Source organism: Nerophis ophidion, linkage group LG06, assembly GCF_033978795.1.
Source record: "Nerophis ophidion isolate RoL-2023_Sa linkage group LG06, RoL_Noph_v1.0, whole genome shotgun sequence".
Classification (NCBI taxonomy): Eukaryota; Metazoa; Chordata; class Actinopteri; order Syngnathiformes; family Syngnathidae; genus Nerophis; species Nerophis ophidion.
The window spans coordinates 22,327,094-22,341,388 of NC_084616.1; the positions used below are offsets into that span (position 1 = coordinate 22,327,094).

At 38.6% G+C, this 14,295-nt stretch overlaps 1 protein-coding gene across 4 annotated transcripts in view; it reads left to right on the forward strand.

The window, feature by feature from the left end:
* atp2b3b (ATPase plasma membrane Ca2+ transporting 3b) overlaps positions 1-14,295 on the forward strand; it is a 184,826-nt gene that overhangs the window by 104,053 nt on the left and 66,478 nt on the right. For all 4 annotated transcript variants that reach the window (XM_061903092.1, XM_061903089.1, XM_061903090.1 and 1 more), the window contains 2 exons: positions 3,354-3,460; positions 3,528-3,603. In XM_061903092.1, the coding sequence (XP_061759076.1) occupies positions 3,354-3,460; positions 3,528-3,603 (183 nt within the window). The remainder of the gene's footprint in view (positions 1-3,353; positions 3,461-3,527; positions 3,604-14,295) is intronic.

Sequence of the window (14,295 nt, forward strand, 5' to 3'; positions counted from 1 at the left end):
AGTGGTTCTCAGCCTTTTTTCAGTGATGTACCCCCTGTGAACATTTTTTTGATTCAAGTACCCCCTAATCAGAGCAAAGCATTTTTGGTTGAAAACAAAAGATAAAGAAGTAAACTACAGCACTATGTCATCAGTTTCTGATTTATTCAATTGCATAAAAGTGCAAAATATTAGTCATTTGCAGTGGTATTTCTTGAACTATTTGAAAAAAAAGATATAAAAATACCTAAAAATCAGTTTCTGATTTATTAAATTGCATAAAAGTGCAAAATATTGCTCATCTGCAGTGGTCTTTCTTGAACTATTTGGAAAAAAAGATCTAAAAATAACTAAAAACTTGTTGAAAAATAAACAAGTGATTCAATTATAAATAAAGATTTCTACACATAGAAGTAATCATCAACTTAAAGTGCCCTCTTTGGGGATTGTAATAGAGATCCATCTGGATTCATGAACTTCATTCGAAACATTTCTTCACAAAAAAAGAAATCATTAACATCAATATTTATGGAACATGTCCACAAAAAATGTAGCTGTCAACACTGAATTGTTGTATTTTTTCACAGTTTATGAACTTACATTCATATTTTGTTGAAGTGTTATTCAATAAATATATTTATAAAGGATTTTTGAATTGTTGCTATTTTTAGAATATTTAAAAAAAATCTCACGCACCCTTTGGCATACCTTCAATCAATCAATCAATCAATCAATGTTCATTTAGGACTTTCATATTGTTAGGCACACGTACCGACCTCTGTTCCACCGTGCTGCCCTAAGTAGATGAATATTGTTGACAAAATAAAAGAATGGGAAATGACACAATATGTTACTGCATACATTAGCAGACTAATTAGGAGACTTTGTTTGCTTTCTTACTACTAAAATACTAGTTGTTTCGTATGTTAAACATCTTATTTAATGCATACATTAAATAATATTGCAATAACAAATGTATGTTTATTGTATCATAAGATTTTTTACTAAAATTAAGTCAATAATGCCAATTTTTGTGGTTCCTTTGATTTAGAAAAGTATCAAAAAGTATGGAATTGCATTTTGGTACTAGTACCAAAGAGCCCTTTTTTTTAGTTTTTGTATGGGTTTCTAGAATAATTCTAACCAAATCTTAAGCCAAATAAGCTCAAAAATAATAATGAACCGTAGACAACATTTATTTTCCACTTATTTTTTGCTTAATGGTTGATTGGCAACACTAAATTGGCCCCAAGGGTTGGAATTGGGGGTTAAATCACCATAAATGATTCCCGGGCGCGGCACCGCTGCTGCCCACTGCTCCCCACTGCTCCCCTCACTTCCCAGGGGGTGATCAAGGGGATGTGTCAATTGCAGAGGACAAATTTCACCACACTTAGTGTGTGAGTGACAATCATTGGTACTTTAACTTTAACTTTAGTGTGTGAATGTGAGTGTGAACGTTGTTTGTCTATCTGTGTTGGCCCTGTGATGAGGTGGCGACTTGTCCAGGGTGTACCCCACCTTCCGCCCGATTGTAGCTGAGATAGGCTACAGCACCCCCCGCGACCCTGAAAGGGACACGCGGTAGAAAATGGATGGATGGATGTATGCTTAATATGTACAACCATATAGTGGTGCCGCTACAACAAATCATCTCTTTTGTCCAATGAATGACACATACGAATGTTAACCCATATGTTGACATTCATATAGAGCGGGGGTCGGCAACCCGTGGCTCTGGAGCCGCATGCGGCTCTTTAGCACCACCCTTGGTAGGGGCGGTATAGCTCGGTTGGTAGAGCGGCCGTGCCAGCACCTTGAGGGTTGCAGGTTCAATCCCCGCTTCCGCCATCCTAGTCACTGCCGTTGTGTCCTTGGGCAAGACACTTTACCCACCTGCTCCCAGTGCCACCCACACTGGTTTAAATGTAAAAATTTGATATTGGGTTTCACCATGTAAAGCGCTTTGAGTCACTAGAGAAAAGCGCTATATAAATATAGTTCACTTCACCTAGTGGCTCTCTGGAGCTTTTTCAAAAATATATGAAAAATGGAAAAAGATGAGGGGAAAAAAACATATTTATTGTTTTAATATGGTTTCTGTAGGAGGATAAAAATGACACAAGCCTCCCTAATTGTTATAAAGCACACTGTTTATATTAAACATGCTTCACTGATTCGAGTATTTGGCGAGCGCCGTTTTGTCCTACTGATATTGGCGGTCCTTGAACCCACCGTAGCTTGTTTACATGTATAACTTTCTCCGACTTTGTAAGACAGGGGTGTCAAACTCATTTTAGATCGGGGGCCACATGGAAAAAATCTACTCTCAAATGGGCCGAACTGGTAAAATCACGGCACGATAACTTAAAAATAAAGGCAACTGTTGTTTTTTTTACACTTACATGTTTCGGTTAATAACATTCTATCTTTATTTGTCGTTATTTATATTTTCGGAATACATTATGTGATAATGTTCATCTGTCAAGTCATTGGTGTTCATTTTCAATCAATCAAGATAAAAAAATTATATCAAAATCAAATTACTGTATGTTATTAATGTAGTTTGATCATTTTCCTTGACTGATTTACCAAAATCATGTGGTTTATTTTGTACATATATAGCTCCATCGACAAAGATACAAAGAATTGCCATTGCGACATCCAGTGGACACATTTAGAACAGCAGTTTCTCTCATTAAAAAATGTTAGGTTGATTTCATACTTTAACAAACTCATCCCGCGGGCCGTATAAAACCTGTTCGCCGGCCTGATCCGGCCCTCGGGCCGTACGTTTGACACCCCTGTTCTAAGACATGTTTTGTGCTACTTCTTTGTATGTCTCATTTTGTCCACCAAACTTTTAACGTTGTGCAAGAATGCACACAGGTGAGTTTTGTTGATGTTATTAGACTTGTGTGGAGTGCTAATCAGACATATTTGGTCACTGCACGACTGCAAGCTAATCGATGCTAACATGCTATTTAGGCTAGCTCTATGTACATATTGCATCGTTATGCCTCATTTGTAGCTATATTTGATTTCATTTAGTTTCCTTTTTAGTCCTCATAATTCAAATCATATCTCATGACACACTATATGTACGTAATATGGTTTATATTTTTTTGCAACTCTAAACGGATTTGTTTTTGTATTTTTGGTCCAATATGGCTCTTTCAACATTTTGGTTGGCCGACCCCTAATATAGAGCGAAGAAGAACGGGACTTAACAATAAGTCAAGTCACAGCAAGTCGAGTCATATGTTCCCACTGAATCATAGATATTAAACGTCCACTAAATTGAACTTGCACACGTTACAAACATGCCCACATAGCATTAGTATAAGTATTAATAACTTCGTATTTCCTCTCAGGTGTACACATTTAACTCGGTGCGAAAATCCATGAGCACAGTGACCAAGCTGCCAGATGGTTCCTTCCGTCTCTACAGCAAAGGAGCCTCGGAGATCATGCTAAAAAAGTGAGTGGAAACAACCAACACCGGAGATTTGTCAATAAACACAAATGTCTCATCTCTCTCCCCCCAGGTGTTCTTACGTACTCGATGCCAATGGAGAATCTCGCACTTTCCGCCCACGTGACAGAGATGAGATGGTCAAACAGGTGAGAAGTATTGTCCAAATATTTAAGACAGTGATAAAGTTGTCATAGGGACATGAGTTATTAAAACATCTCTACTTTTTTATAAAACAAAGAACTGCCATAAATGTATGACCAAATTTGAAATGACTGACATGTTGTCAATGCTATGCTATTTATGCTAGCGCCCTAGGATTAGCTGAGTTTACCATAATAAATGACCAAAATCACCAGCCTAAAATTGTTTTGACCACCTATTTACTTTATTTCTCTCTCATTTTGTTACTTTTTGTTTTAACTTTTCAACCTACTCAGTGGCCTAGTGGTTAGAGCAGGGTTCGGTAACATTTTTGGCTGAGAGAGCCGAAAAGCCAAATATTTCAAAATGTATTTCCGTAAGAGCCGTATAATATTTTTTTTAACACTGAACACAACTAAATGTGTGCATTTTTAAGTAAGACCAACATTTCTAGAGTATAATAGGTCTCTTATTCTTTGTAATAACATTGTGGAGGGGGCGTGGCCTGCGGGCCTGCAGCGACAGGTGCGTAGATGGCCCACCTGGGCCTTGTTATCTAATCACCTGTCGCTCTGTTATAAGCAGCAGCCAGGAGGAGAGATGGGGTTGGGGCTGGAAATACAATTGCTGGAAAACAACTGAGAGACTTATTGAAAAATAAAACAATATTGTAACCCTGAAACAGGCTCTCATGTCGGTGCTTGGGGGTCTGAAGAACCCCCAGGAGGGCAAGCCCCACACTAACCAATAATAACTAAATAACTTGTTACCATTAACGCAACTTCTTGAACGGATGGATGGATTAAAAATGCATGAGAATGTTTTATATTTTGAACATTATTTTTAACACTGTGATTACAAGTGAAATTATTCATTACTTATCGTTTTAAGCAACATCAGCTCAGATTTATCCGAGAGCCAGATGCAGTCATCAAAAGAGCCACATCTGGCTCCCGAGCCATAGGTTCCCTACCCCTGGGTTAGAGTGTCCGCCCTGAGATTGGTAAATCGTGAGTTCAAACCCCGGCCGAGTCATACCAAAGACTATAAAAATAGGACCCATTACCTCCCTGCTTGGCACTCAGCATCAAAGGTTGGAATTGGGGGTTAAATCACCAAAAATTATTCCCAGGCATGGCCACCGCTGCTGCTCACTGCTCCCCTCGCCTCCCAGGGGGTGAACAAGGGTATGGGTCAAATGCAGAGGACAAATTTCACCACACCTAGTGTGTGTTTGACAATCATTGGTACTTTAACTTAACTTTAACTTACATTTGTGTAGTTGTAGTGATTTTTTCACCACTGAAGATCCTTGTTTTAAGGTAAGCTAGGAAAATAGCAGTTAGCAAGTGAACCTTCATACTAGAGATCCGCGGTTTGCGGTCTCATCCGCGGAGTCCGCGGATAAACCGCGGGTCGGGCGGGTGACATGACGAAAAAATAGATTTTAAATACATTCGGGCGGGTGGCGGTTGAACCATTGGGAAATATTTAATGTACATAGTTCAGGGACCGGCAACCTTTACCACTCAAAGAGCCATTTTGACCCATGTCTCAAAGTAAAGAAGACAATAGGAGCTGCAAACTATCTCATAAACATCTGATGGCGGTCACCCAGATAACAATAATAAGGGCTTGCAACGAAGCCATTGCCTTTAACACCTTCTACAACATGTACAAACTGCTTGCAAGTCCTGCAATATGTTGTATGTGGCTTCCGCAGACACACGTACAAGATTGAAAGGCATACTGCGTGATACAGAGTACACTGATGGTTGTGATATAAACAACTTTAACACTCTTACTAATATGCGCCACACTGTGAAGCCACACCAAACAAGAATGACAAACACATTTCGGGAGAACATCCTCACAGTAACACAACATAGACGCAACACAACAAATACCCAGAATCCTTTGCATCCATGACTCTTCCAGACTATATTTTACACCCCCCCTCTCCCCCACCCCCGTGCGTCAGTAAGGTGGGCGGGGTCGGGGGCGCGGGGGTGTAAAATATAGTCAGGAAGAGTCATGGATGCAAAGGATTCTGGCTATTTGTTGTGTTGCGTTTATGTTGTGTTACTGTGAGGATGTTCTCCCGAAATGTGTTTGTCATTCTTGTTTGGTGTGGCTTCACAGTGTGGTGCATATTAGTAAGAGTTTTAAAGTTGTTTATATCACAACCATCAATGTACTCTGTATCACCCAGTATGCCTTGCAGTCGTGTACGTGTGTCTGCGGAAGCCACATACAACATATTGCTGGACTGGCAAGCAGTTTGTACATGTTGTAGAAGGCGTTAAAGGCAATGGCTTCATAGCACACCCTTGTTCTCGTTATCTGAATGAGCACCAGCATATATTCACGAGCATGGTTGCGGCTCCCATTGTCTTCTTTACTCTGTGAAACGGGTCAAAATAGCTCTTTGTGTAGTAAAAGTCTCCGACCCCTGATATGTAACAACGGGTGGGTGGCGGGCGGTTGCGGTTTTGATAAAATGTTGGTTCGGGTGGATGGCGGGTGGATGACGACTTTAGTGAGGCGGTTGCCGATGATATAATTGCCTGTCCGCGCATCTCTACTCCATACAGAGGTTTAGAAGTAAAGGTGTGTTCAGTACTTACAGTACCGGTGTTTGTCTGAAAGAAATGGCCTTCAGGCATTACAAATGCACTGTCAGGTGTTCCTTTTTGTTTGCACTTTATTAATCTGCAAGGTTGTCTTTTTTTTCTTGTGCAAAGCTAAAAAAAAAAGTAAAGGCAATCCTTTCAAGGAAAGACATAAACCGATAAAAACTAGCATCTTAAAGGGAAACTGCATTTTTTTTATTTATTTTGCCAATCATTCACAATCTTCATGTAACACAAGTTGACAAATACTGTTTTTAAATGCATTCCAACTCATAAATAAACATTAGAAAATCTAGCAAATAATAAAGTTAATGAGTGCCGCCTATAAAGCATTCTAAAAAACAACAAAAAAACCATCAACATGTTATATACACCCTGTGTATATGTAATGTAGTAACATTTCTAATTACATGTATTATTTATGCATTTTGCTCATTTGAAGCACATGGCGGCGTATTCATTTTACAGATGCATAACAACGTTAATTTTCCTTCAACAACAACAACACTAATCATGGCAGAATTCATGAGAGACAACAAAGATTACTGTGGGACAAATTATGATCCAGAAACTTGTATTTTAAGCCTGAACATAATGACGATGATCTACAAGTTTTAGAAGCTTTGTGCTAAACAGTGAAACCCATCATCCTGTAGCAATATTGCTAAGCGCTAAACAAGATATACAAACATAATAAAACATTCACTTAGTATCCAATGTCTGCTCTCACTTTGATGCCGACTGATAAGATTTTTATATCTTCCCGTTTACATGAAGTATTATTCATAATCCTCACAAAAGAGGATTAAAAAAAAAGTGTTTTTCCATGTCTTTTTCTTGCCATCTCCAGGTCTAAATCTAAGTTTAAATTAGATGTCAAAGTTGACCAAATTGTCGGTTTATGTCCACAACCTTCTACTATCCAGGTAAGAGACATGATTTATAATCTAGAATTAACGTTAATCAACTTTGAGGATGTTGAAGGCAGCAGCTCAATATGTCAATATAGCAGCATAAACTCGTTAGCGCTCTGTGATTTTGACGTTGCTAGCACCCTTGCTAATCCACTCGATTTTTCCGGGGGACTCCTGAATTTCAGTGCCCCTCCCCAAAATCTCCCAGGGCAACCATTCTCCCGATTTCCACCCGGGGGCGTGCCTTAAAGAGACTGTCTTTAGCATCCTCTACAACCTGTCATCTCGTCCGCTTTTTGTCCATACAAAGCGCGTCAGCCCTGTCACATGATATATGCAGCTTTTACACACACATAAGCGAATGCAAAGCATAACTGATCAACAGCCATATAAGTCACACTGAGGGTGGCCGTATAAACAACTTTAACATTGTTACAAATATGCGCCACGCTGCGAACCCACACCAAACAAGAATGACAAACACATTTCGGGAGAACATCGGCACCATAACACAACATAAACACAACAGAACAAATACCCAGAATCCCTTGCAACACTAACTCTTCCCGGATGCTACAATATACACCCCCGCTATCTTTTTTAACAATGGAATTTGTCAACTATCTCATCAAAACTCATGTTTGTTTCTTGTGTAGACGAAGCAGGAACAGCAACTTGTAACAATATATCCACTTTTTATTCCTCAAACTTCCTGTTCCTGGCTACAGCCCTAAGCCTTTTGGGTAATGTATTATACAAACATTTGGCAACACACCAGCGTTCTCACTTCCTAGTTTATATGTATTTGTTTATGTATGTAACGTTTGTTGATCTAGGTTATGGCAATTAAAAACATGTTTTCATTTACAATGCTGACCTAGCAATGAGGCAGCATTTAAGTAACCCACGTGATTCGGTCCCTGCCTATTCCGTTCCACACCGGACTCAAACCCTGGTCGTACATGGGAGGCGAGCGGGCTGACTACCGGGCTATCAACTCGATAGCTAGCATTTCTCTTGAAGTTGTCGGGGAGTGAGGTTTGCTAACGTACACATGGCCCAGCCACCCTGGCTCTGTTTCACTCAATGGCGGGACGTGCGTTTCCCACCTAGGCCTTCAATGATTACCTCTCAAAATACCATCGTTAATGTCACCACATGACCATTGCTGGAAAAATACTAAACAGATACACATTTACGCACTACTGGGCATTGTACAAAACGGGCTATTTTCTGGCGCATTTAAAAATCAATAAACCCGCATCAGCATTTAAAACATATCTTATGTGGCACTGTCAAAATTTAAATTGCAAAAAACATATTAAATGTGAAAAAATTAAGAAATACAATATCTGAACTCACATTGCTGGGACAGCTGAGCTCTTTAAATATCCTTCTTTAGAATGGCCTTGCAAACATACGTGTTGTCTTGTCTAATCATAAAAGATACAGACAAGGCGTGTTAGCTGAGTTCTTAAAGTTTACTCCACAGCGTGCTCATCAAAAACATCCAGCTGCCGGCATGTCAACCTTAACGGGGCTACTGCGCATGCTCTTCACTACTGTGGCATGCTGGGTAATGGAGTTCTTAACATTGGGGCAAAAAGTATTTAGTCAGCCACCAATTGTGCAAGTTCTCCCACTTAAAATGATGACAGAGGTCTGTAATTTTCATCATAGGTACACTTCAACTGTGAGAGACAGAATGTGAAAATAAATCCAGGAATTCACATTGTAGGAATTTTAAAGAATTTGTTTGTAAATTACTGCGATGAGGTGGCGACTTGTCCAGGGTGTACCCTGCCTTCCGCCCGATTGTAGCTGAGATAGGCGCCAGCGCCCCCCGCGACCCCGAAAGGGAATAAGCGGTAGAAAATGGATGGATGGATGTTTGTAAATTATGGTGGAAAATAAGTATTTGGTCAACCATTCAAAACTCTCCCTGATGGAAGGAGGTTTTGGCTCAAAATCTCACGATACATAGCCCAATTCCTTCTTTCCTTAACACGGATCAATCGTCCTGTCCCGAAAAACAGCCCCAAAGCATAATGTTTCCACCCCCATGCTTCACAGTAGGTATGGTGTTCTTGGGATGCAACTTAGTATTCTTATTCCTCCAAACACCACGAGTTGAGTTTATACCAAAATGGATACATGGATGATACAGCAGAGGATTGGGAGAATGCCATGTGGTCAGATGAAACCAAAATAGAACTTTTGGGTATAAACTCAACTCGTCGTGTTTGGAAGAAGAAGAATACTGAGTTGCATCCCAAGAAAACCATACCTACTGTGAAGCATGGGGGTGGAAACATCATGCGTTGGGGCTGTTTTTCTGCTAAGGGGACAGGATGATTGATCCGTGTTAAGGAAAGAATGAATGGGGCCATGCATCGTTAGATTTTGAGCAAAAACCTCCTTCCATCAGTGAGAACTTTGAATGGTTGACCAAATACTTATTTTCCACCATAATTTACAAATAAATTCTTTAAAATTCTTACAATATGAATTTCTGGATTTTTTTCACATTCTGTCTGTCACAGTTGAAGTGTACCTATGATGAAAATTACAGACCTCTGTCATCATTTTAAGTGGGAGAACTTGCAAAATCTGTGGCTGACTAAATACTTTTTTGCCCCACGGTATGTTACGTAGCTCATAACATCACAATGTATAGCTGCCTTAAGCCACCTAGAAGACTTTACTCACAACAACTCGTGATCTGATTGGCTATCGCAACTGTCTGTCAAATGTGTGTGTCCGTGCACGGACCCCCTGCATTGCTGACTCTGAAGGCCCTGGCAGATTTGGTACAGCATGGCAACATAAGCAAGCTCAATTCTGATTTGATAAAAACTCTATAAACTATAAACAACAGCGCTGGAAGGAGCATGATATGACATGAAGAAAATATGAATACTCTTAGCTATTTAGGGAAAGTAAAATAAAAATTACTTTTATCTTTAATTATGATCATGATTTCTGGTTATGTTAAGCCAGCAGAGAAGGCCTTGCTGGCCCTGACGGCACACCACTGGTTACACTCAGCCCCGTAAAACTGCAACTTGCAGGTTTACAACAGAGCAGACAGCAGACAAGAAGGACGTCTTAGTCGTCTTTCTTACTGTAATTATTAAGGGTGTAAATCTTTTGGCAAATAACGATTCGGTCCGATTGCGATTACAGCGGTGACAATTTGATTAAAAAACAAGTCCTCGATTGAACACAATTTTCGATTCAAACCGACTCTCACGCTGTGTATTATTTGGTATGATAATTCTATTGAAACTTTTTCAAAAAAAGTTTACAGGTTGCATGATGATGGCCTAAAAACGTCTCTTTAATAATAATAAAATAATCATATATATATATATTTTTTTTAAATCAATTATTTTTAATTATGGATCAATTTAGAATCTGGATCAATTTAGAATCTGGATTAATTAGAATCGTGATTCAAATGGGAATCAATTTTTTTGGGCTCCTCTAGTAATTATGATTATTATAAACTTTTTTTTTTTTATAAATCTTGATTTTTATTTGTAACAATTCCAAATCGGGTAAAAAAAAAATTCTTAAATCATTTTTTTTTTTTTTTTTTTTATCTGTCGTGTCCAGCCACTCAGACAAATCATATTGTTGATCCAGATGATCACATCTGCTGTACAGATTTACTTCAGAAAAGAGAAGTGTTTGATACTTCTCTTCTTGCCTTATATGTATTTGACTAAATGTTTGGGTAGGAATTTATCAAACAAAACCAGTTTTCTTTTAAGTAATATACATAACCCAAAACCAGTAAAGTTGGCATGTTGTGTAAATCGTAAATAAAAACAGGTTACAATGATTTTTAAATCCTTTTCAACCTATATTCAATTGAATAGACGGCAAAGACAAGATACTTAACGTTCGAAATGGAAAAATGTGTTATTTTTTGCAAATATTAGCTCATTTGGAATTTGATGCCTGCAACATGTTTCAAAAGAGCTGGCACAAGTTGCAAAAAAGACTGAAAAAGTTGAGGAATGCTCATCAAACACTTTGGAACTACCCACAGGTGAACAGGCTAATTGGGAACAGGTGGGTGCCATGATTGGGTATAAAAGCAGCTTCCATGAAATGCTCAGTCATTCACAAACAAGGATGGGGCGAGGGTCATCACTTTGTGAACAAACGCGTTATCCAACAGTTTTTGAACATAATTTCTCAACCAACTATTGCAACGAATTTAGGAATATCACAATTTACCGTCTGTAATATCATCAAAAAATTCAGAGAATCTGGAGAAATCACTGCACGTAAGCGATAATATTACGGACCTTCGACCTCTCAGGCGGTACTGCAAAAAAAGGCGACATCAGTGTGTAAAGGATATCACCACATGGGCTAAGGAACACTTCAGAAAACCACTGTCTCAGTAACTAAAATTCGTCGCTACATTTGTAAGTGCAAGTTAAAACTCTACTAAGCATAGTGAAAGCCATTTATCAATAACACCCAGAAACGCTGCTGGCTTCGCTGGGTCCGAGCTCATCTAAGATGGACTGATGCAAAGTGGAATAGTGTTCTGTGGTCTGACGAGTCCAGATTACAAATATTTTTTTGGAAACTGTGGACGTCGTGTTCTCCGGAACAAAGATAAAAAGAGACCATCCGTATTGTTATAGGCGCAAAGTTCAAAAGCCAGCATCTGTGATGGTATGGGGGTGTATAGTATTAGTGCCCTAGGCATGGATAACTTACAGATCTGTGAAGGCACCATTAATGCTGAAAGGTACATACAGGTTTTGGAGCAACATATGTGGCCATCCAAACAACGTTCACATGGACGCCCCTCCTTATTTTAGCAAGACAATGCCAAGCCACTTGTTACAACAGTGTGGCTTCATAGTAAAAGAGTGCGGTTACTAGACTGGCCTGCCTGTAGTTCAGACCTGTCTCCCATTAGAAATGTGTGGCGCAATATGTAAAATTATACTATATAATATATAGTTATATAATATATAAAATACCACAACGAAGACCCCGGACTGTTGGACAACTTAAGCTGTACATAAAACAAGAATGGGGAAGAATTCCACCTGAAAAGCTTCAAAAATTGGTCTCCTCAGTTCCCAAACTTTTACTGAGTGTTGTTAAAAGGAAAGGCCATGTAACACAGTGGAAAAAAAGGCCCCTGTGCCAGCTCTTTAGCAATGTGTTGCTGCTATTAAATTCTAAGTTAATGATTATTCGCCAAAAAATTAAGTTTCTCAGTTTGAACATTAAATATCTTGTCTTTGCAGTCTATTCAATTGAATATACTGTAAGTTGAGAAGGCTTTGCAAATCATTGTATTCTGTTTTTATTTATGAATTACACAATGTGCCAACTTCACTGGTTTTGGGTTTTGTAGAACTTATTCACAGCTGTTTATCTATTTTATGGATGAATTTAGTTAATCATAGAACTGGCACCCAATGGACTTAAAAAGTATTGATTTTAAATCGAGAATCGAATCTGAATTGAATCGCGCGGTGCCCAAAGGATTCACCGCCCTATTAATTATTAATAATGATAAATCACTTCAACAGTCCAGTAATTTGAAGATGAGCTCTGAGGATTTGCTTTTACTGCCACCTGATGTCTACTTTTAGGTCTGCGGTATAAAACGAGTAAAACATCAATACAGTTTATGTTTTAAACATTCGGGTTGAAATTTTGTGCTTTTTGAGGCTAAGGTTAAAGGAACATCTAAAACATTGATCCTAAATGTATAAAATCACAAGTTGATTCGATGTTACTGAAAAATTTTGGGGGGCATTCTCGGCTTCAAAAATGACAAAAAAAAGCAAAAATCCTGGCAGGACTAAATTTGATCCTGACAGTTGACATGAAAGATAAGCGTGATGCGCAATAAGCTGGATGTGAACAAGTATGCCATCAGCATTTATCCCATTTGTTATCGTTGCAGCACAATTGCAACATCAGTGGAAAGTAGTGGTCAGCGAGGCACAACTATTTGCTCCACAAACAGATTTGTTTATGCAGCGTGAGCGAGCCCTTCCTTGACTGACAGGCTGACTGACCTAAATCTGCCTCACGGCGACCTCGGCTTACGCCACCGGAAAAATAGCTCTCCTCCTTACACAACTGTATTCCAGCCCACTTATTCGGCCTGCATTGTGGCAGCTTCGTGCCACCTCGGCTCTTCGTCATATTGCTGTCTGCAGCAGGACGGGTTGGTGGGGCATTTCCCCTCAGCGTTGTCAGAAAGAATTCCAGCAAAATGCTTAAAAGGTCAACAGACATCAACCTCAAATTGCATTAAGACAATTATGTTAAGCGTTAGCGGATTTTAGGGGTGTCGATAAAACACATATCGGATTCTAAACTCTTCCTTTTAAGGCTCAGATACAAGCAGTCCTACGTGTAAAGGCAGTTTTTTTCATTAAAAACTTTCTTTGCTCAAAAAAATAATAGAAACTTATAATCGACAGATTGATCTGACGTTGATCTAGAGCAGGGGTTTTCGAACTAAGTGTCAAGTGGCTGCCAGCCTCTTCAATATAGCCCACGAGTGGTCAAGACTTCAACAAAGCATCCAAACAACCTTTCCTAGTTATGGTGCAAAAAAAAATGCACCTAACATACACGTCAACACATCTGGTCAGACATAACACAACCTGTTCACTGAACTTTGTGGATATTATGAAAAACGTCAAAACACCATAAACAAACATTTAAATTACACCTATTTAAATCCATTCCAGTGCATGATGGGAAAAATGTAAACAATCACTCCACACTTATCCATGTTTGGCACATTTTAGCTGCTTGACATTTCTGATTGATTACAATACTTTAAGAAGGTCATCACGGAAGGAAACAACGTAGATATCAAACTTTCACATACTTTTAATATCCAATTATATCTATTATATATTCGTCATAGTAATATAATATGTATATTCACACACACATACACACATATATATTTATATATATATATATATATATATATATATATAGTATGTTTTTTAAATATATTTACATATATATGTACGTAGAGATATATATATATATATATATATATATATATATATATATATATATATATATATATGTGTATATATATGTATACATATATATGTGTATATATATGTATACA